The following is a 24,937-nucleotide window of genomic DNA, read 5'->3' on the forward strand; positions in this document are numbered from 1 at the left end:
ATTCTATCTGACCTTTTGGTTTTGAGTCACAATTACCAGATAGGGTTCATTTTGTGTTAACCGACTCCTCCTGACCATGGGGCCTACCCTGGAGTATGGTTGATATACACAATGTCACTTATAGTTGAAAATTAATTTTCTCTTTCCCAGCAGGTATCAGTAGCAAACAGCTTCTTGGTTAGGGAAGGGATCTTGTATCTTGTGTCTACTTCCTTTTCCCATGCCGGGATTTCTTCTGGCTTGAACTTGTGCAGGTCTTATTTATGCTGTATGTTTTATTTTATATTTAATTTTCCCTTTCATTTTTTTTTTTGCCAGAAGGATAAAAACATGAAAATGAGTGGGTAGTGAAATAGGGAGGATCCAGGAGGAGCTGGGAGAGAGGAAAGAATATGATCAAAACATATTGTATGAAACATTTAAGCACATACAAAATGCCAAACAACAATAAATCATTTTCTTTAAAACTGTGTCTAGCCTTGCAAGACAGCAGCTAAACCTGTGTGAATTGCAATGAGACTTTACTGTGGTTACAACACTCAGACTGACTTTGAAAGGGAATTGCAAGCAGCATGGGGAACACTCTAAACCCTGTACTAATTTTAGGTCATTAGTTTCTCTTTCCTTAGAACATTAAACAATTCTCAAATAAGGTTTGGTTAATGTTGTTATAAAATATATGCTGCTGCCTAGCCAACTTCCTTGGGAAGCAAATCTATCATTTTTCTAATTTAAAAGAGAATTTTAGCAGAAAACATGTTTAGCATTAGTAGCTCCCCCTTTAATGGGGATTTTAGGGGGAAACATGGGGGCACAATGAGAAACTGAGTAATGTGTAATTACAAAAAAATAAGATCCTCTGGCATAAATTGAAAACCACAGTTTCTCTACTGATGGTGCGAGTGAACCATAAGCACAGAAGAGAAAGGAAGAAGGCACAGAAGATATTTATGGGAAGATCTGGATACTCACGATCAAATTTAAAATAAGACAAGACAGCCTGCACATCTAAATGTGTGCCTAGCAGACAGCTGCTGTTGACTTGTTATTCTTTTTTTTTTTTTTTTTTTTTTTTTTTTTTTTTTTTTTTTTTTTTCCTGTTAGGGCAGTGCTGAAACCTTTGGACAATTACGGGTAGATGGAAAATGTTCAAGTGTTCTGTGTCATTTATCTACACGTTTTTCCTTAAAGCCATGTTTGTTTCTTACTAGGACCAAAGTTTTCCATTAAGTTGTCTATCATGGTGCAGTTTATATTCATTTCAGAGGCTTTATGTTTCTCCATCTTTATAACAGGAAATGACTGATCAAATCACTCATTTTCTTGTTATTTTTCATGCTGATGTTGTAATGTGCTGTAGAGTCATTTTTATAATTTTCATTGTAGCCTTATGTTACAGCCTGCCCATTCATGTAAAATGAAGGGCACCGCTAGCTCTAGTGCAACTTCTGACAAATCAAGCCAAGATTAACATGTCAAGCACCTCTAACCACTGAGTGCCAATATTCCTTATTAACCACGTCTCCAAGCAAACCCAAAAGGCAGTAAGATTTTTATGGAAGTTGTGTTTTTCTGAATGTAACACCCAAAGTGGAGACTCACACGTGTGTGCAGTTCTTCCCATTCTCTCACTCATTTTATTCACATTCTTCTGCCTGTCTCCTCCCTCTCCTGTCTTCTCTCTTCTTTCCGTGTCTTTCTTTAGTTTTCTTCCCTAATATCTCTTAAAATGTAACTAAATATCATGCCATGTTTCTTTCCGGATTTTACTTTTCAATTACTGTTACTAGGTTTCTTAAATCTACATACAGAATTTCCTATATTTTTTGCTGAAAATCCCACACAGTAGATGGATTGATATGTAAGAAAAACAGAAACTATCCTTAGTTCCTTTCTCAATTTCTCCTATCTTTTCTTAAGTACATATTTACTGTACCTAAATCCAAGAATTTGAGGTATAGAATCAGGTTTAGTCTTCACAGCATCTCTATAACAGAGTAAGAGGTAAATGGCTAAGCAGGGTTAATTATCTTGTATCAGCCTAGAGGAGATTGATAGGATTGGAGAAACAAGTGTGCCTATTCCATGGGCCTCTGCTGAGCTCAAACCTTAAATTTCTTTCCCTCCAGATTTGTTTTTAGGCAAATCACTTGTCACATGTTCCTTGTTTTAGGAAATGGGAGCAACATATCCTACTTCCTTTTCTTCATATAATGTAAAGAGTTCTCACTTTGTGCCAGGAATTGAAGAGTCAAGTCCCATGACTTAAACACACAAGGTCTTCTGTGTATTCAGAGCTGTCCTTACTAGTTTACAGGGATAAATGTGTGCCACTCATAATGACAGTTTAGCTATTTATCTCCCTGAAGGTGGATATTATTTTCTCCCAGAATGTAATTAGCACATGGCCACTGTTCAAAGGTCATGTGTCATTGTTCAAAAAACATACCAGATGTTTGTATCCTGTGTATCTTTTAAGCATTGTCTTAGTTATCATGCCTAAGTGCAAGAAGAATGAAAAAGGCATTTTCAATGTTAAGTCATTCAGGCTGAATAAAATGCTCTTTTATGATATAATGAGCACAAGAAATCAGTATCTATGAATTTGTAGGTTAGCATATATTTTTTAAATAAATACATTAGGAAAGTATAAAATGATGGAAAACATCACTAGATATGACATTATCTACAAAGAAGTAAATGAGACTTGCTATCACAATTACATGGTTATCTAAAGTGCTTAAAAATTAAAAAATACTTAGGTGTGATATATTTCTTTTCTCCTGATAGCCAGTGGTTTGCTGCCCAAACAACATTATAATCCATGGATGGTTGGCTATGTAAGACATTTAATTCTTTGTGGAAGTTTTATGTCCAGTATCTTTTAAAATTCAGTCAGGTAAATACATTTATTTACTGGGAATTTGTAGTTATTCTTATCTTTCAATTTATATAGATGAGTACACCCAATCCTAAAAAGAATTTCAACAACACTGAACATTTTAAAATAAGTATCAGTGGTGGGAGAAGATATATTTCTCACATAAATTCATTTTTTTTATTTTTCCTCTAACTTAGCTTAAAATAACCTAATTAAGTTTGATGGTAGTAGCTTTGTGGATTAGTCTGGAAAGAATTCCATTTCAGACAAAGGAAAAACATATATGTGGATCATTTTAGTTACCTACAAGACAGCAAATTTAATTATACCCTGCCTAGCAGGAAGGGTTCATAATGCTACTTCGGGTCAGTGGGTAGCCCTGGGGTTAAATATTCAATATTATTATCATTATATATGAATCGCTATCTGGCTAGAACTTTTGCTTTTTTCAAAAGCAAAAGCATGTTAGACACTAACTGTTTTAGAATATGTCATGGCAGGTGTGTGGACACACTGTAAGGGGATATTTTATTTCACTATTTTCTCAAGTTCATAAATAATGTATAACTGGTCACACTTCTCAGATCATCTTAGACTGATTCTTGAACCTGACTGCAATTGTAAATGCATTTAATCATAGCCAATCTCCACGTGTTCTTCGGAAGCCATGTAGGTATATCATGGGCAGATAATTAGTCCTCATTTTGAATGGACAACATTTAAAATAGTTAAATGACATTCTTTAATTCATCCTAAAGGGTAAGTGAATCCCTGAATGTATTCACAGTTTTTATGCAGAGAAGCAACTTCTACTTGACACTTACTTGAAGACAAGTTCATGTCAAGATTTTTGTTTCTCTTTAAATTCTCTCTCTTGCACTTAAGCTCTGCATTATTGAGACCAGTTAGCATGCAAAGCAGGAACATCCTTCTTAACTTTCCCCCTTTTGGAAGGTAATTTGCTGTGCATTCACTGGGACTCTGTCTTTCATACTTTTTATTCTGTTAAATCTCTTTACATCAAATTCCATTATCAAAATGCCAAAACACCTGTAGAGTTCACTCAAAGAGTGAGATTATTTTGAATTAAAGACAAACATCCTATTTAATTTCCTCAATTTTACCATCTTTTCCTGTTCCCAAATGCAACAAAACTGGAATGGAGATTTAAGTTTCAAAAAGTATGATTTTAAAATGTACAAAATAATAACTATACAAAAATTGTTTCTTTGGAGGCAATGAGAGATTATATATAGTTAAATGGATGACAGAGTACTAATTTTTATTTATACCCTTATTATTATGTACCTGCAAGTAACAAAAGAATAAGTTTACATTAAGTTTGAACAGCTAGTAATTATAGTAATACAATGCAAACTGTCAGAAACATCATTAACAAATGGATGACTAATCTTCTAAATTAAATTGCAATTCTTCTTCTAAGTAATTTGTAATATGCATTGTTAGCATTTATTAATTTAAATAGCTAAAATATACACAACTTAACAGATTTCTTTCCTTCATTAAATTTTCAAGGCTTATTTAAAACAAATGTATTTATTCCTACACAAAAACATATATTTTTATCACAAAAACATTTATCTATAATTTGTCAATACTATTGTTTCTCCAAAGTATTACAAACACCAAAATTTTAAAGTAGTCACATCTTCCATTTCATCCCCAAAAAGGGAACATTGAATAAAATACATGTTTTAAAAATATAGATCAGATATTCATCCAATTATACCATATCTGGGAAGAGGTTATAGGAAATGGGAAAATATTAGTTTTTGTAACAGCAGGTTAGGTGTTGAATACAACTATATAAAGATCTTAATGACATTTGCTTAACTTAACACTTCCTCGTTCCTTCCTCAAAAGAGTTCTTTGGCTGGTAAGTGGCAGAATGAGATCTTACATCATATCCCTGTGTGCTTGCCACTCTAACTCATTGATTCCTATGACTCTCTAGATGGCTATTCGAGACATGTTTCCTTGTTTGTGTTGTAATACAAAATCTGATAAGTAGTAAAGGTATACTTGTACTTGAAGGCATCAGTCCTATTCCCCCTCATTATCTTTTGATAGTTGTAGCTTTCCCTCCATTCCTACAGATTACGTTTTAGCTTCATGAGTGGCAAGGATACATCAAATAATTTTGGGTAATATCAAATAATTTAGTTAATTTAGGAGTCAAGCTCAAACAATGTCTTGTGTGTATTTTCTCCTACAAAAGCTATATAATCAGTATTTTCCAATTCAAGCAATTGAATTGTGGTCAACATATCTCACACAACGTGATACTTTGCTAGAATGCACATTATTATTTTCCTCTTCTTTTTGTTAAAACATACACTTCCTTTACATCCAATTCACCAAGAAGAGGCACAGCATCCTCCAAATTCAATCATCCCAATACACTGTAATTTACACACATGGCTTTTCTTTTCATGGAATGACAAGGATTCAAAACCTCATAACTAAGTATTCCTTCTGACATGTGGAATATAACTTAGACATACACCATGAAAATGAGACTTTCTCTTGGATGCAAATGATGGTGATTATAGAAGATGGAGGACTTTACCAACACTGTAATTCAGTGTCCTTATTTTGACATGGACTGAAAATTTTTCATTATCATTCAAAGACAACTGAGGTACATCTGGGGAGAAGAGTTTGCAGGGGGAAAAGTTGAATTCAAGCGATTACATCTCAGGGTTATTCTGACACTGAATGCTTCCAAATATGTTTGTGTCATTTACACCTCTTTATCTCTTCAATCTAATTCCTCACATTTCAAGCTAAGACTTTATCTATGATTGGCCGACACCATTCTGTCAGATAGACAGGAACCCTGCTTTTTCAGCTTTGGCCAAGTATAGAAAAATGTAGAACCTCTCAGCTGCAAAAAATAACTATAATTTTCACACTCATAACCTCAGTTTATGTATAGTACATCGTTGTGCTATTCATTGAAACGGTGTGAAGTTGTAAGGAGCCAGGTCTGAAGGCAGATTGCCTGAGTTTGTAACCACCTTCCAAAACTTAGCAAATGTAAGCTGGTGAGTAATTCACTCATTTCTTCTTTGATTTCATTTAGTCCTCTGTGAACTCTAGGTGATAAAAAAAATGAGTAAAACCTGTAAAGTTTTCAGAATCATGCCTGACAGATCAGTATTTCCTGTGCGCATGAATAAACATAATTAAGAATTTTGGGAATCCCCAATAGTGGGATCTGTCCTTCCTGAGTTGCACACTCCATATCAGTTTTGTTCAATAAAGTTGTCCCTTTTGCTATTTCCCCCTCCATTTTGGGATTTTCTCTAAGTTCCTATGTCTGAAATTCACTAGTCATTGACATATTTGCAAAGTAGTGAAGGCCAGAAATTTGGAAGAATTTGGAAAGCAGAACTTGCCATTGACTTCCTTCTGCTGTTAAGTACTCATAGAGTATGAGACAATGGTTAATATAGTGCACATAAATTTGAAGTGGGCCATTTAAAGGAAAATTGCAAAGCTTATGCTTCAATCAGTATTTGCACTGTTTCAATACTTGTAGGTTTTTCTGTTTGTTATTGTTGTTCTTCCTTATAGGATTGATGTGTTTGAATTTCAAGGGATACATTGGCCAATCTATGGAAACTTATAAAAATGAAATCCCCCAGCCTCTCTTCTTTCCCTAAGTGCTACAGAATAGCCAGTGTAGCTAATTCATTGCATACATGGGAAGATCTGTTTACACCATGAAACCTATTTTCTTATGTGAGGCCAACTGCTGGCAAACTCAAAACTGAAAACATTGGCAAAACAAAAATGCACACAAACACAAAAAGACTTAAATAAAAGCATGTACGGCAGATGGTGGAGATGAATAGTTGATCGTCACTGTCTGCTAGTCCCACTGTACAGCCTTTGAATTGTTGCAGTACCATAATTTTGCCATGATTATCTATGAAATTATGTTGACTATTAAGCTCTGATTCATGCTTTTCCTAAATCATCTGCAGGAGATATGACATGCTAATTGCACTCTTAAATTTTTTACACTATGAGTTTGTTAAGAGGAGACAAGTTTTGCCAAAGAAAAAGCCCAAATGTATATAATTTGACATTGTGACAGATTAATACTTAGGCATTAGAAAGGCAATACAATTAGACAACTTTAAATGTCTCCCACATCTCACTGTCTATGTAACTTTAAAACATCACAGTAAGCCCTCCCTTTCTAAAGGTTCTGTTGCTACTCAGCTGACTGAAGTAAGTCAAAGTCTATCAGTGGATTTCAGTGGATTATGGGAAATATCACTACAATTGCACAAAATAATATGAAATTGTAATCTAAGGAAGTAGTTATCAATTCAGACAGACTCAAGGTAAGAACTGTATTTATAGTAGACATCATGAAATGGTTGCTGAGAGTGTAAATGACTCTCACTTTTGGAGTTGTCTGAATCATTTTTTAATGAAAATTTAGTCTTTAAAGTACAAGTTTAAATAATATCTAAAAGTAAACGTTCAAATGCAGGCAGTATTGTGTCCATTTATAATATATTAGACTGTATTAAATGTCAAATTATAGCATATTATTTATTTTAAAATATTGAAAATTACATATTTCTATTGCATGTAGTTTATTCTTTTCTTTCTCTCTCTCTCTCTCTCTCTCTCTCTCTCTCTCTCTCTCTCTCCCTCTCTCTCTCTCTCTGTGTATATTATGCAGAGAATAGCACCTAGCACCTAGCCATGTACAGGCTAAGCAACTGCTTTACAGTGTAACTATACACCTAGGCTTTGATATGATTTAAATAACTGAAACTACGAATTTGGGGCTTTTCTGTTGTGATCTCTCACCATAAATTCATTTGCACACATATACACATATGGGTACACACATGAAAAATTGAAGTAAAATTATCATGAAACAGCTAAACTCTATCTAAAGCTTATTATGATTACTTCAATGGATTAAAAAACCAATTATTTGTGGTTTATAAAGCTCAATGTAAAACACAGATTTAAAATCTGCCCATGATTCATCAGGTTGTTCCCACCGAGCAAATACAACTTATCAAACGGAATAAGGCTGATGCATTGCTGATAATAGCTTGTGTTAAAATGCAAAACAGTGTTTAGATTCATAGTAAATTCTGTTTCCCTGGTTTATTCTTGAAAAGGATGCACAACTGCCAGTCAGAAGTCTTGATGACACTTACATAGCTACTGAACAGTTACCACCTATAAACTACTTAACAAATTAATCCATATTTATGGGTAGCCTTGATACCACAGACAAGATCTTCCAATTAGGTTTTCTCATAGTACCCCCTACCAATGCCACTGATAGCCTCCCCTGCCACCACCACAGAGTAGAAAAAAATGAACGATATGGTTGAAAATACATCTGTTGCTATTTCCATCCAACCATGATGTTCTTTTGGAAGGAGAATCTTATCCAGGGATATTTCATATATAAAATAGACCCTGAAAGAGGTTCTTAGTGGGAGAAGTTTATCCAAGTCAACCCATTCCATTCTAACAAGTAAAAGCCATGTCAACTTCACAATATGGCTAACGGCACTACACTGAGGGTGAGCCCATGCCATGATAACACTTCTTCCTATGACAACCACGAAAACACATAATATAAACTATATCCCTCCTTTCTTCCTAGATGTTTACTAAGAATTTAACTGATGCCAACATCCAGGGTGGCACAATCACCATGTCCCATTCTGCCCATAGGGAATTATACTTTACAAATGAACATTGGCAGATTTTGGTGCACTGTGTTAAATAATATGGTGAAGACAAAGGACAAAAACAAAGGAGTCAGAAAAATGGAAATTAGGCTAACCAGAACAAAACTCTGAGGAAATACCTTGGAACTTCATATTAATGCTTCATGGGAGACAGATAAGACATAGAAGAAACAACACATTAATGTCATGATGTTATTAAAGGACACAGGATTTACAGGAATGACATTATGGAATCTGTATTTGTTGTGGTGGCAAATGGGAACACAAATGAAAGAAAAAAAAAGACAGATCCAGAAGGGCAATCTATGTTGAGTCTAGGATTTATAATGAAGCTCACGGAAGAAGTGTTAAAAATAGAGACCTTTTACTCTAATTATTGTTCTTAAATCATCCCAAAGTCACACAAGTTCTATAAATGTCACAAGTACTGGGCTGTAGTACCTACTTCTCTACAGCTTAGAGGCAACGTGAATTATTTTTCTAATTTTAAGAATCATGATACCCAATTTTAGAATGGCTTAGTTATCACTGCTTAGAATTCCAGTGGCAAATATAACCTAAAGTGTTGAGGCGGAGCCCTTCAAGGTTACTCTTGAAAAGTTATTTGCTTGAGTCTTATTGGACAGAATAAATTTGACTATGTTGGTTTATCCTTTGAAAATAATAAATACAACTAGATAGCAAAGCAAAGTTGAAGTTTCTAAGGTTCTTAACTAGATACAAAACTTTAAGTTCAAATGATTCAATAACTGTATAATGGAAGTCAGTTTTCCCATCCATTTCATTCAGTGGAAGAAATATGAATAGTCTATCTATTCTCCTTTCACAAGAAAATTAATAGAAATATGTATAGGTTCCTGTCTCCCCTAGGAAATTTACCACAAAGTGGAAATCCATTCTATTACAATTAAGTACTTCAAGAACTTTAAATAAAAGTTAGAGCTGAAGTCGACTTTCCTTTCTCTGAACTCAAGGAGACTATTTCTGCCTTTGATAATTCCTAGAGCATTCCCATGTTGCTTGGTTTGTAGCCCTAGCTACAACAATGGCACATGGATTCCTTCCATATCATTTTACTCTGATATTGGCAATTCTTCTGCCCCACTTCCTCTCATACTCCCACCTCCATGGTTATGATTTGAATGTTTAGATAATCCAATATAATTTCTCATCTTTGTGCCTCAATATTAACAATATAAGATTTTTGGAAACTGTGTTTCCAATTCATTATTTTACCTGACTTATTCACAGTTTCCTGGGATCTTAGTATTAACATTTTTGGATGTGAGTATTTTGCCTACTCTGGAATGATTGTTAGAGGGCATGTGCACTGGAGTTTGCAATAAACCCACATAATTTTGCATGGTGGACTTCAGATATTCAGAGTGTGCAAAGGTGTCTTCTCCTTTCAAAGGCTTTGAAAAGGTGCAACAATGCTACTCTAACTCTCTCAAAAGAAATGGGAAGTAAATAAAAGAAAACATTTCAATGAGAAACAAAAAATCAATGGAGCAAACTAACCCAGGGCTGCTTCATTGATTTCCACCCCTACTTTTAGCTGCTCATTGGAGTTTTGGTAGCTGGTCAGCAGAGTTCATTTCCTCCCTCTCCCTTGCTCTACTTGCTGAGCTCTTCAACATTCTTGGTCCTAATCATGATTGCCATTTGTAGTGTCAACCGATCAACCTATTGACCAGAGTCTGGAGCCAGCATTCGAAGTGTTTTAAAATTCTCCCCACGAATGTTTGCTCGGGGCCTATGCAGAGTCTAAGAACTCTATCTCTCAACAGTACTTCAGAGTTCACTGTTTACTGGAAGCCTTTCTCAATGGTAGAAAAATCTGTTTCTCTTCAATCACAACCTCTAATGGAATCACTCACAAATAGCTTGTTTTTAACAGGAGAATTTCTAGCCACTTAAGCTTTCCTGTTTTTTTTTTTGGGGGGGGGAGGGCAGTCCAATGCACAACCCAAAGCAAAAAGTTTGCGAGTATATGTGGAAAATGCCCACAAAATTACAATAATTGTATAGTTTTTCAAGATCACTATATTAAATAGGAAAATGATTTAGCATCATTGATTTTGCTAATTTAAAATGAATTATTTTGAATAAATTCAAATTGCTATGATTTACCTTTGCCCAAAACTAGTCTCACTGCATTACAATTCTACTTTACTAAGATTTATTTTGCACATCTGCACAAAAGTATTATAGAGAAAAACACCATGAAATACTTTATTGCTGTAGCCACTACTTCTTCTCAATGTAACTGTAAACACTAAAATAAGTTGATTAAATATTTAACCAAAGTTTCACTTTTTCAGTTTATATATATATTTAATAGAACTTCATATTGCAGAAGCTTTTGTCTGACTTCTGACTTTCAAAGAAAATATTTTGCCATGACATGACGAAGGGAAAATAGAAAATATTAGTATCTATGACAAGATTCTTTTTCAGTTTTCTTTCTTTGTACATGTTTATTTATACATTACAATATAACATAATGTAGTAATTGGGTATATTGTACTGTTTTGGAAACAAAGATAAGATTCCCACCACCTTTAAGTATGGAACCCAGAAGTATTCTTACAGCAATAGAATTTCTATGTGCTATAAACCTCCATTTCTAAAGATGGTTTATTTATTGTTGAGTATACATTTAGTAGCTTCCTGGTCATCACAAGCAATTGACTAACCATTTGGCTATAGAACTAATAAGGAAAATGATTATGCCAGCAGATATTAATCATCCAGTTGTCTTCAAACTCAGAGATTTCAGGCCATTAGAATGAAGTGTTTATAAATTGATATTTACAAATCTTTTAGTACCAACAAAATGGCAATTTCTAAGAAAACCATTAAAATGCAGTCAAAATACAGAAAAAAACTATTAAGTTTTAACCTTTTTATCTAGTTTTGTTTAAAGTTCCATTATAACAAGAATGTATTTTACTTCCCTGTTAGAAGTAATTGAGTTCAAGGCCATTATTGGAAGCAAATGATGAATTTTGATTTTTGGAAAGAAAGTTCTCAGTCTACTAAACACATCTGAAATCACTAATTTTTGGGTAAAATAAAAACTCACAAATTATTGAGCCTTTTAGATTTGTGCATTGAAGATACTAACCAAATCAATGCTGTTTTTTAGTCTGTTCAAAGTACATTTCCTATTTTGTGGTTTTTAAATGCCTCCTTACTCAGAGACACAGATAATTATTTTTGAGACTAGGTTCTGAATTGTTACAATTTTCTTAGCATTTGATTCTAATTCCATTGATGATATCTGGGCAGGGACTAAGTGTCAAAATACATCTTTCACCCATGCACTATGATGTCAGAAATAAATTGGTACTCTAATTTGTGTGTTCTAATAGCCAACTGTATTATTTAAGTCTATATCTGCATGTCAGGAAGGGAAAACTCTTACTTTACAACAGATTAATAAAGTCCGTGGACCCTCACGTAAATGAATTCCAACAGGACAGAATCCAAGTGATTGGAAGGAGAATCACAAGAGTGGAGAAGTTCTCATATAAAATGATGACTCCATAGTGTATCTGCACTCAGTGGGAGAAGGCAGTGGGAGCTGGTGAAATAAATGCCCTGGTTCCTTTATGGGTTTCAGAGCTTCAGCTCATCTGTAAATCTTCTATCTTTTCCTTACCCTCTGCTTTATCACATGACAATCTGCTTCCTATGATTTGGCCTGGATGAAGAGAGTAATCAAACCGAAGCCGTATCTGGTGTGCATTCACTGATCATGTCCAAGCTGCCACCATACAATTTTCTGCTGCTATGCTGTTTTCATGTGCTTACCAGCAGATTCCTGTTTGCCTTGTTTCAGCAAGAGTGTTCCAGATGAGTGTGCACAGCCATGATTGTGTGAAGTGAAGCCACATTCATAATGACAGTGGTCTACACATTCAGAATGACAGTGGTCTAAACCTCAGGGCAGTAAATGCTTCTTGCAATATATTCAATTGCCATTTAACTGAGTTTACCCTAAGGTATAAAGAAAAATTGCTGATGCTTTCAAACATGTTTGGACATTTTAATATTCTCTAGACATGTCAGTGCTGAATGAAATCACTCCAAGGTATAGCACAGTGAATTTCTGTAATTAAAGCAGCCGAGTTTCTAACAGTTTATAAGGGAGCCCTCTGCTTGAACTTCTTAATTAAATGTGATTACATCTCTGAACATTTTCTCTGAAACATTGTACCTGCAGTAATAATGCCCAAAATTTATGTATGAAGGAGACATGAATGAAGTATAAGGCATTGCTTCCAGAATTCGGGCTCTCCCTTGGGAGCTGTTAATATATTATAGGCAGCATGGTTCATTATTATAGGCAGCATGTGGTCATTATTTATGTTATCCAGTGCCACCTTACCCCTCCCCACCCTCCTCCAAATAAACAAGTTAGTGCTTCAAACAACACAGACTTCCTGCTTCTCCTGGTTCAGGGATTTGTATCTTGGTGAACTTGTTGGCTTTTGCCTGACTGGCCTAAGAGCTACACTCATCCACATCTCTGGCTGGGGATAGGTTTACTCAGACAATTTTGATGTCCAGAGTTACTTCTCCAGTGGCAATCATCCTTAGAGAGTTCAAAAGAGACTTTCCCAGCTAAGGGTGGCCCCAGAACTCCGGACAGTTGCAAATGCTGCCAGGCCTCTGGAAGGCTATGCTGGGGACAGCACTACCTCATTTTGCTTCATTCTAGTTGTCAATACCACCCTTGATTGAAAAACTATACCTTTGTAGTAGGAATTATCATGAGACATTAATATGGCCTTTATGTCTTATTTGATCCAACCATGCACATTTATCAAAAATTCTGCAGAGCTTAGGATGAGTGGCCCTTTTGTTTTATCCATTTGATATCAAAGGCTGCATTGTGTTTTAGGTATTTTTCCTGTTTTCATTGTCTTGGCCATAATTTTGATCTCTGAGTCTTTGGTCCTTTTGTTAGTATTTTGACATTTTTTTTATTAGAGATGCTCTCCATTGTACTTTCCAGACTAAAAATGGCAGCCAGGCTTCTAGCAACCCAGTTGTTTAGGCATAGGTTTAAAGACAATGACAGACATTGAGATTGATCAGTGTGTGTTGAGTACTGAACTATTTGCATTAAAAAAGAAGCAACCACAGTGAGTAATGCATACATCTTCAGAGGACAACTTGCAGGATTTGATTCTCGTGTAGGTCTTGAAAATGAACTCAGGTTGTCAAGCATGGTAATACATGCCTTTATCTGCTCAGCCATTTTGCTGACCTTACTTGTATAGGATAAGAACATTTAATTGTAAAATTTCAGTAAAATTTAAAGATGCTTTTAGAAGAAAAGAGCATTTTTTTTTTATACCTGGAATGCAAGAACAAATAATTTCAAAGTAGAAAAAAAAACAGAAAAAGGCATCAACACATATTTTCTGTACAAAGAAGAAAATATATTTCCCATTCACAAAATTTTGTAAAGAATAAACAGACACATGATTTTAAAGATCAAAGTGGAGGATTGTCATGAATGGTCAAAATTCAAAAACACCGAGGAACAATCCGTTTATCTCATGGGGTGTGCAAATTAAGTAATTTGTAAGTAAAATGAATAAATGATGCATGTAGTTTAATAGGAAAGCCCAATAGAAATCTTTCAAAGCTCCGTACATTGTGTGCATGCTCTTGGGTGAATGGGAAGAACAGTGTATCATCAGCCCAAACGAAGGACCTGGATGGCTTTGCCAAGATTCTGGGAGGAAGCATCACCACATGCATGGATCCTCCCTCCTACAAAGTTGTCCTTAATTGTCTGGAGTCCTCTGTGCTCTCCTAGAATAATGGTGCCTCAAATGCTGTAGGCAGGCTTCTGGAGACACTAAGCGTCTCTGTAAATCTGAGCTTTCCTTGTTGTTTCTAAAGACTCTACATATTCTCCTACCTGCCTTTCTTTTTAGTTTTTCTTAACTGAAATACTGCATTATTTCCCTCTAGCTCTTCCCATGCATCCTTTTATTTTATCTGAAATCCATTCACTCTATTTCCTTAATTGTTGTTACATGTTTGTGTATTTATATGTGTTTACATACATATAAGTGTGCATATATCTATATTTACATCTGCGTCTATATCTATATGTGCTTGTGTGTATGCTCAGTCTGTATAATGTTATTGGTATGCATATGAATTCAGGGCTGAATATTTGGTATCGTGTAAACAATGTGGGAACTCTTCAATGGGGGAGAGCAGTTCTTGTGTTCTCAGCATTAGTTACTTCTAGTTCTTTGTGTAGGTTGAGGCTCCATGAGATTCCCCCTCCACATTAGCATTTCCATTGGAATCCGTCATTTCTGTAGAGTTCAGCACCCTGCAGCCTCTGTCTATAAGCCCATACATCTTCCCTTTCTAGTAAGAATAATATCCCTTTAGAGAAAAAGAGCTTGACTTTTTAAATTAGTGTATAGTTTCCTTTATTTTAGGAGATCTACAGGTTTTGTTTTATATTTAAGAAATTAAGCCATTCTTTTTAGTAGGTGGTAAAATGTATGACTTTGTGGCATTGGTTTTCTGTGCTATTTAGATACCTATTTTCCTTCAGAGTCTATCTTTTTCTTAGGGGTTTGGATAACAGTAATTGACCTCTAAATAACTCCTCAATTATACTTGAGAAAGGAGCAGTGTTGTAAAATGGAGAAGCCTTAAAGTGAAAATCAGGACACTTACTCTTTAGCTTCTGTTCTCCCAGAGGTTTAACTGTTGTTGGTGTTTTCTTACTCTTTTTTTTTTTTTTTTTTTTTTTTTTTTTGGAGGGGGAACCACCATCCAGCATCCAAATAACTCACATGGAGTCTTATTTATGAATGCCTGACCTTAGCTTGACTTATTTCTTGCTAGCTTTTCTTATCTAATTACCCAATCTATCTTTTATCTCTAGGCCTTTCCCTTTTGTTACTTCTGTATATCTTATTTTTACTCTGTGTGTGGCTTTGTAGCTGGGTGGCTGCCCCTAGTGTCCTCTTCTTATCCTCCTTCCTCCTTTCTCCTATCCATTCTCTCTGCTTGCCAGCCCTGCCTGTCCTTGCTCCTGCCTTGTTATTGGCCATTCAGATCTTTTTTTTTTTTTTTTTTTTTTTTGGTTTTTTTGTTGTTGTTGTTGTTTTGACCATCAGGTGTTTTAGACAGGCAAAGAATCAGAGCTTCACAGAGTTAAACAAATGCAGCATAAACAAATGCAGCACGCAGCTTAAAATAATATTCTACCACATTTGACTCTTTACTGCATCTGCCCTCCTTGGTCTCCAGTTGAAGTGATAAGGAAATGGATACACTATAGGAAGTACTTCCATTTTCTAAACTACTCCAGGATTCTTTCCTATTATAATGTCTTGAAACTGTGCATTTGAGCAGGAGGTTAATTTATTGTATAAGAAAGGACTTTAGCTCTCCAAACCAATGCAATCTTTCTAGTAAATTTCATAATTCTTTTAAAATGGAGTTACACAAGTAATGTTAAGCAGGAGAGGACTAATTGAATACTATTTCCACATCTATTCTCTTAATATTTGGTAAGAGTTAGGGTTTGTGAAGGCATGTGCTGCCAATGCTGAAGCACTGAGTTTTATAACTGAGATCCGCATCATAGGAGGAGGAGAGAGCCTACTCCTGTGTGTTATCTGCTGATATGAACATTCATTCCATAGCTTGTGCACATATGTATACACATAAAATTGTACACATGCACACAACGTAAGTAAATATGCATAGCAAAAGAGTTGGGAAAATTAAATTCCAAGACTCTAAACAGCTGTTTTATCCTTGAAATCACTTTTAGAGAATTTTGTATTTCCAAATGGAACATTTTATGTTTCTTTTAATGTACAACAGACTAGCAAGATTTGTATTAGCTATTTTCTATCTTTACTCTGTTCAAGATAATGGGAATAATACTGCACCAAAGATATAATAACTTTCTTAGATGTTAAAAAAATACATTCTTTCTGGGCAGAGGTGGCACATGCCTTTAATCCCAGCACTCAGGAGGCAGAGAAAGGCAGATCTCTGAGTGTGAAATCAGTCTGGTCTACAGACAGAATTTCAGGACAGCTAGGGACACACATAGAAACCCTGTCTCTCATAGTTTTGGTTGTGAGCCTCGCCTTTAATCGCTGAGCCATCTCTGCAGCCCAAAACCCTGTCTCAAAAACTAAACCAAAACAAAATACATTATTTAAATAATAAAAGGAGCCAATGGTTATAGAAAGTTGTCCTTCACAATCCTACAAAGGATATTTTGAAAGTCTTTTCTGAAGGAAAGTATTATGCCTAAGGATCTTCAATGTTCCCATATAACTTTTTAAGATAATAATAATAATATATGCAGCATAATTGAAATAAGAAAACATATAATCACAGAGCGCTACTATTCCACTCATCAATTCCCTTAATAAATTACATCATAATACAAATTGCTTGGGTTAATCATTGGCATTGCTTTTGAAGATTTATTTCAGTCATCAGGATGGAAAGTTCTGATTGCTCCTGATGACTCCCTTATAGTCGTTCTTGATTATTTTCTAAATTTGATGACAAACACTGCAACATGTCTCAGCCAATTAGGCTTGTCAACTTCCACTGTGGTCCCCAATCATGTGCTTGACTTTGGAAATGACAGGAGGTCCTTATTAAAAGTTGTGCTTTTTGGATAGAGATGTCGAAGTCTACAAATAGATTGTGGCAAAATAAGGGGGTGGGTGGGTAATGTCTGTCATTAAAAGCAGTAAGAGGAAAACATTTTTAGTATGAAATACTTCAGATTGTGAAGTATGGACAGAGGAAAAGATTGACTACTTCAAGGGTCGATTCTTTAAAAAATGAATCAAATTTAAATGGATAAAGTTCTTATGGTTTATGTATAGTTCTTATACACAATGTACAAAAAGCACTAAGAAGAGTTGTTGGGTCATCAGCATAGGAATCCAATCTGTTTCTAAATGCATCTCAAACAAAAGGAAAAACAGAGTAATTTAAAACCAGAAACAAAGATTTCTACAAAGCAGCTTTCTAATTTTGAAAGGAAAGAAACGGATGAAATGTCAGAAAACAGTTCTGGGTTATTTGGGCAGAAAATGACCATCTCTTTCATGAAGATATTTCCTATTTCAGTAACTAAGTCCCAGTTTTTTCATGTGTGCTGGATAAATACTATAAGGAGAAAAGGTGCCTCAATTTTTTAAAGACATGAGGAAAATAAATGATAAATGTTTAGGGTAAAAAATAGAACTGATCTTACACCTCACATTTTCAAATTATTTTTCTACTCAAAGTATGTATGACAATCAAGATAGGATATAGCCTCACAGATTTCATAGTTCCCTATTTAAATCAAATGGAATACAAAACTGATATATTTTTAAAGGATTAGCTTTTGTTTTGTTTTATTTCTATTTTTTGAAGAGATGATGCAATGAAGGGGCTCAGCATTAAAAAATAATGAAAGTGTGTGTGTGTGTGTGTGTGTGTGTGTGTGTGTGTGTGTGTTTTGCCTGCATGTATATTTGTGTTCACTCCTGTATCTTGTGCCTATAGTGGCCAGAAGGAGACACCAGATCCCTGGGAACTGGGGTTACAGTGTGTAAGCCACTGTGTCCATTCTGGAATCAGAATCCAAGTTCTCTAAAGAGTAACCATGCTGTTAACTACTAAGCAGTCTCTCCAACTCACCACCTTTATTTCATTTGCCTCTTAAAGGATTTGTTTACTCAGAAGTCAACTAGTAGTGTGAATACTTTCAATGAATAATTACATCTGTCATTAATCATCCATAAAGGAAAAATGTAAACAAATGATTGAATAATTACGACATTTAGCAAAACAAAATTTAAAAAATACTGGAAATCATATAAAAGACCCTCTCATTTTAAACCTAAACCATTTAGGATTATGAATGTTCAACTTACTACTTATGAGTGTACATGTTGGAGTCAGAATTGATTTATTTTTAATTTCCAAGTTATAATAATTCAATACCCATATGACAGTCATTGGGGTGATATCATATTGAGTTTTTATGACTGATAAATTAAACTATGAAATGCATTAAATGAAACCCTACAGGTTATTGTTTTAGAATCAGTGTGGTAGAATAAGTTTCTGTCTCTTTATCTTTCAAAAAAGTTAGTGAAAGCCAGTAAGTAGATTTTTAATTCTAAGAAAATATATAATCACATATCATGATTTTATCCATGATACCAATAATTCTTGACTGCAATATTTAATCTCAATCTCTAAGAACCTTGTGGAAATGACTTAGGGCTTTGGAAATGGAATACATTTCCCATTCCTTTGATAAACTACCATTAATTAGAAACATATGCTGTTCCATCAATCATTTCAGAATTTAACCACACTCACTCAATGCATTATATTTCAGATTTCCATACAACAAGTACATTTGGAAATATATTTCCATGTAACATGTAGGCACTGCCCTACCACACACATTAGGTCATCTACCATGGTGGTGGATAATGGGGGGGGTCAGGGGTGGTACTTGAGGTTCTATTGCTAATGTGTTCAGATGTTTATCCTGCTTGTACTTTGCTTTTGAACTTTATATCATTTAATGTGATGTCAGTTTAGATTCTACTTTTCAGTCACCCTTTTGTCTTGGAATGTGTTTTAAGTATAAGGTTCTGCCTATTTGTGTATTCTATGAATAATGCATAAGTGAATCCAATTGGCAACAGCACACTATATATGGATAACATAGAGAAAGTTACCTTTTTGGTTTTAATATTTTTCTTGTTTATGTGGAAAATTAACATCCATTGATTATATATATATATATATATATATATATATATATTCACTTAGCACTTGAGAATATCTGCATGGCTCTGCAACATAGCAAATGAATATATAACTGATTATTTTACATACATAAATTATCATTTCTCCATTTTTCTCTTCTGTAGTTACGTATTTTTTGCAAAACCTTATCTTTACTATACATGAAATAAGTACTGTTCTGTGAAGTGATGGGTAGCAGGCTCATATGCAGCAGGAAAGTCTATTGATGCATGTCTAAAACTAATGGTTTCTTCTTCTTGAATTCCAGATTCAAGGCCTCTTCCGGATGTAGCTCTGACTGGCAAGTGCACCCGTGAATGTGATGAGTATGGTCACTCAGACTCCTGCTGGATGCCAGTCCGCACTTCTCCTGAGAGGAAGAAGAGCCAGCCTAAACTCTCCACTTTCATGCCTGTCGATGAACGAGGAAGCCAGGAAAAGCTGGCCAATGGCGAAGCTGCCATCATGGGTGACCGCAACAGAAACCTCCTGAACAAAAAGTTGACCTCATCCTATGAGACCTTCAGTGCAGCTAGTTTCAGCAAAACTGAGGAAGCCAACCCTGAGGATATTCCTTTAACAAAAACAGGGGAATATAAGCCATCTCCTGTCAACACTCTCACTAGAAGAGAAGTTTACCTGTAGGCTGTCAAGGATAAACAGCAAAGTTCTTTTCATGTATGAGGAGAGTAAGGGGCAAAACATTACAGAGTAAAACCACTTAATCACAAAGAGGGGGCTACCAAAGAAACAAAGCTTTCCTGCCACTTCTGCCTCCCAATCAGGCCTTTAGTGATATTGTTTGCCTGATGAGTGTACAAAGTAGAACCCATTCTTGTCACTTGCATGTCTACAACCTTCACTAATGCCCAACACCTACTCTCTTTTTGCTACCCCTCCCCTCAAACCCAAATAACAACAACAACAAAGATGGTTGCAAGTTCTTTTCATGGTAACAAGTCTGATTAGCAGAACAGAGCACACCCTCATTATTCCCAATCTGAGGCATGAATTTGGTTACCTTGATTTATTTGAGTGTCATCTGACTGGTTAATAAACGCAGGACAGATAAAAATGTACTTCAGACATGACATCACTGGTTTATTATTGTTAATGTCAGCCCTTTGGAATTGATAAGAATCCCTTTAATGGTACAGTCCTTATGTAGGGGACCCTTTGAAAAAGTAGTTTAGGATGAAAACAGCTTTAATATTCAAACAAAAACTAAGAGCAAAGTAAAAACTCAGTGGGAGGATGCAGTCCCAAACTGCCATATGTTGTTATTTTCAGGTAAGAGCATCAATTTCTTTTCCATACATTCACAAAATACACTCATCCAATCTTGACAAATCAATTACATGAAATATGACTTGTAAAATATGTTTTGGAATTGAATCACTAATAAGTGAACTTGAATTATTATGCCATTATGAGGCCAAAGATCACATGGCAGATCAGGGAAATATTGAAATTGATTTGGTCTTGACATAGAAATCCACTAAACAACAGAAGCAACGGTGTCTGTACAGACACAGAAACGTTCAGATGCTAGCATGTTTTACATTAATTCTTTTCCCAGAATTTTAGTTGGATGCTTAGAAAATAGAAGAACTAATGAGACAAATGTTTAGTATGATAGGCAACTGATCAAAGCCCAAGTCTAGTCTCATGTGATACTGTCAGGGAAGATTCTATTTTTTAAAGTCATATTGATGCATAGTGAGATATAGAAAGACACACTGGAATTTAATTTTATGAGGTCTCCTCTTGTCATTTCAGAATCCCAGATTTTCTTGATGATCCAATTATTATTTCTAAGTATGATTGCATTTTTCATTTGGTCACAACATAAGTGCATTAATTTCAAATTCTGTACAATTCAGAAACATTTTGAGACATTTAAACATAAAACACCTAATTGACTTTGATTTGACTATTATTTAATATGCGTCTTAAACAATCTCTAAACATGAAAGAATGAGTTCTGAACAGTAATATTTCTCATGATATATATATATATATATATATATATATGCATCTCAAAGTTGAAAATATATCGATTTTTCAAGGGATACAGAGTATGCAGACTTTGAGCTCTTTGCTCTATGCAAGATGATTTTTAAAAACTGAAATTTGAGCTGGGACATTCAGAAGAAAGTGACAATCCATGGACAGAATGGGGATGACAGGTAAAGAGAGCAAATGTTCTCACCACCAAATTTTGGAAACTTGGTAAAGGCATAGCCTTGATGGCTTTCTACAAAACTGTAGAGACACTGTAGCTTTGGGTAGTTTCATGCTTTGCAGACTTTCTTAGACTTTAAGGTGAAGAAAACTAGACTATAAGTTAATTATTCACAGTAGGTCATCAAAATATGTATCATTGAGGGCACTTCTCTGGTGGGTCTTTTGGGATCATTTCCTTATTCTCTTTCTTAAGTGAAATTTTCATTTTGATGTTAGTTTATGTATAATAGGTAGAATGAAACAAGATGTAATTGAGATAAAAACATTGGACTAAAATATCAATAATTGAACATGCTTATGTTTGGTTATTAGTTACACTATGGGAAGATGAAATTTTAGAACTTTGTTAGAAAACTGCATTCAAGCAGTTCTGCCTTGTATAATCTGTAAGTACCTATTAAGACAAAATACTTCTAAAGATACTTATGAAAATGTATACATATTTTTCTTGCACGTTACAAAGGAAATAATTGCATAACACTGATGTTCAACACTTTTTATATGCATATTTTCTTTCTTTCATGGGACACTTGAAGCCACTAGATAGCTCATTTCACTCTTAAAATCCTTTGGTTGTCTGTAAAGCTAATACAGGTCACACTGGACCTACAGATTTATTCAATCCACATTCCACAATGATGTTTGCACCACATGCCAGGCAGCCATGTCATTATCATTTAACGTGTGAACCTCTCTTTAGAACTAAAATGGATGTGAAAGAATAAAATTCAGTGTACTGTAAGTATTTGAAGTAATTCTAGTAGAATTAGTTATCATAACATGTTTATTATATAATGAGCTGGCATGACACAGAAATATATTTTGTGTTTGTATGACTTTTATTTTGAATAGGTTAAATCTGGTGCCACTCCATGTATAGAGTGCTTTTGAAAAAAAATAAAAACAAAAAAAAATAAATGAGTGAATGCAAAATAAGCAACTGTGCCTTTTATACCTCTTGTTATGGTAAAAAAAACAAACAAACAAATGGTTGTTGGGTTTGGATAATGAGGGGAAATGGGCTATTCTCAACTTTTTTGATCCTGTATATTTATCCATGTTTATTTTCTGAGAATAAATAATATATTAAAAATTTGCCTTCTGAACAACTCATATAATAGACCAGTCTTAAATATTGTTCATTCATAAGATAGGATTCAGGCATTAATATGGGGCTGCTCAAATCTCACTGGACAGTGAAATTATTGGTTATCAAATCACACAGGGAAGTATTATCAGAGGTGAAATCAGTCCATTTTGTAAGGTAGAATATTGTTTAGAACCTTTCTTTTTTCATTTTTTAGGTTTATTTTTCATTTTTGGTTGTACAGTATATAAACTCTCTTTGTTTTCTGTACACAAGTGGACTTCTGCATGACTACACATTAGGATACATTTACAAATTGAGTAACTATAAAACGTGTGTGAATTTAAATGTCTGTAGCATCTGTCTAAAATTGACTGCTCTGTCTGAATCTCCAGATTACCATTGTTGTCTGAATTATTGACTGGCCTGTTGCCTGAGTTTCGTAAACAAAGGAGGCATTATTTTTATGAGAGGAAGAGCTAAGGTGATACAGAGGATGTCTGCCTGAAAGGCTACCCTGGGAGGCTTGGAAAATACAGATGGAAACACAGAGGCCACAAAGAAACTGCCAGGAACCAAACAGCCATTTTAAAACAGTTGTGAGAAATCTTAAGACCTATGACATTTCAAATGATAGGTTATGTTGGTCATAAATAAGTAGCTGTATCCTTAACTAATAAATAAAAGGAGAAAAGTTCATCAGGACTAAGATAAGGCTTGTGAGTTGTGACCCAGGCATGGTGCGTGTGAGATCTGGATGCAGCATCATTCGTTCAGCTACCTAGGGTTTACTTTCAGACAACTTTTCCTACATTTTACAGCACTTGCATTCCGTGTGGTACGATCTGTTTGTAATGTTAATCATTGACTATTGTTCTGCTACTTGGATGTTGATAGTGAAGCAGAGAACAATTAATCATCATTGATTATGTCACTATGCACGCGACTTTGCTAAACATGGCGAAATGTATTAAACACTCGTCCAACTATTTATGAGATACTTTACATAATTTAATTTGCTTTTGTACAGTTTTGTGTAAATAAATTGCTTGTCATTTTTGTCTTTACAAATTAAAATATAACATGATCAAATGGTTTCACACTTACGTGTTTCTCTGTTGACAGTTAATTCCGTTTTTACTGAAAAAAAGTGAATGAATGCCTGTCTCATTCTGATTGCTTTCTGCTAGGTTTAGGTAAAGCAAGGCAAATGATGGGATAATAATTGTGAGGATATAGGGTGAACCCCACATCAGGGGCTCTCTGCAGATGTCAGCCAGGTAAACAAGCCATCAAGCATGAAAACTCGGTTCAGATTCACATTGTCAGCCTGGATCGAACATTCTAGAGACTCTGATGCCAGGTGATTAATTATCAGCATATTTACTTACATACAGTATAATTTGGAAAAATTGGAAAATTTTGGACATAAAAAACTTTCAGGTGCAATAAAATCCCAAGAACACAAGGAAGCATAATTACACTGAAACTTAACTCAAGGTACATGCCATTTTTTTTTTTTTCAAGAATATGGGTTCTAGAGGTAGGCTAATTGTATTTCCTAAGGAAAAAAATCTAGCCTGGTTTTGGCCATACAACTATCCTATAGGTCATTCACCTGGGCTGTTAGCCACCTCTGGTCCTGGTTGTTGGAGCTGTAGCGGGCCTTAGCTCTACGGGTCATTTAGATTACTACTAGCCACTTCTGGTCCTGATTGTTGGAGCTTGATATGGTTGTAGGAGTTCAACAGACAACACAGAATCACTAGGATGTCAATCACCTCCAATTCTCAGCTTTTTAGATGGAAGAACAGGTTTTATGTCCACTCCTTTGAGAGGACAATCCTGTGTGTTTAACATTTCTGGTCTTCCCTTGAGATCTCTGGGCACAAGGACCTCCATGCTCCCAAAACATGTGTTATTGTCTTAATACCTTTCTTAATAGTAGTATGGAACTTATATTCTCCAATCATCAAGATATTTCTGGGGCTGGGACACAGCTAGCCTTAAGGTCTTATACATAAGAAAAAAATTTACAACAAAATATTTTTAACAGACCTTTCCCTCCATATAAAAATTTCATCTTTGAGATAAAATTAATTACAA

The 24,937-nt window shown here is 34.9% G+C and overlaps 1 protein-coding gene across 4 annotated transcripts in view; it reads left to right on the forward strand.

Moving 5' to 3' along the window:
* The window catches only part of LOC100769505 (protocadherin-7), a 406,463-nt gene extending 382,530 nt beyond the window's left edge, over positions 1–23,933 (forward strand). For 2 of the 4 annotated variants that reach the window (XM_027386931.2, XM_027386932.2), the window contains exon 3: positions 19,766–23,933. In XM_027386931.2, coding sequence (XP_027242732.1) covers positions 19,766–20,142 — 377 coding nt within the window. In that variant the 3' untranslated portion in view covers positions 20,143–23,933. The remainder of the gene's footprint in view (positions 1–19,765) is intronic. The other 2 variants (XM_027386933.2, XM_027386934.2) reach the window with 1 other exon arrangement.
* The last annotated feature ends 1,004 nt before the right edge of the window (positions 23,934–24,937 follow it).

The sequence above is a fragment of the Cricetulus griseus genome, assembly GCF_003668045.3.
Source record: "Cricetulus griseus strain 17A/GY chromosome 1 unlocalized genomic scaffold, alternate assembly CriGri-PICRH-1.0 chr1_1, whole genome shotgun sequence".
Classification (NCBI taxonomy): Eukaryota; Metazoa; Chordata; class Mammalia; order Rodentia; family Cricetidae; genus Cricetulus; species Cricetulus griseus.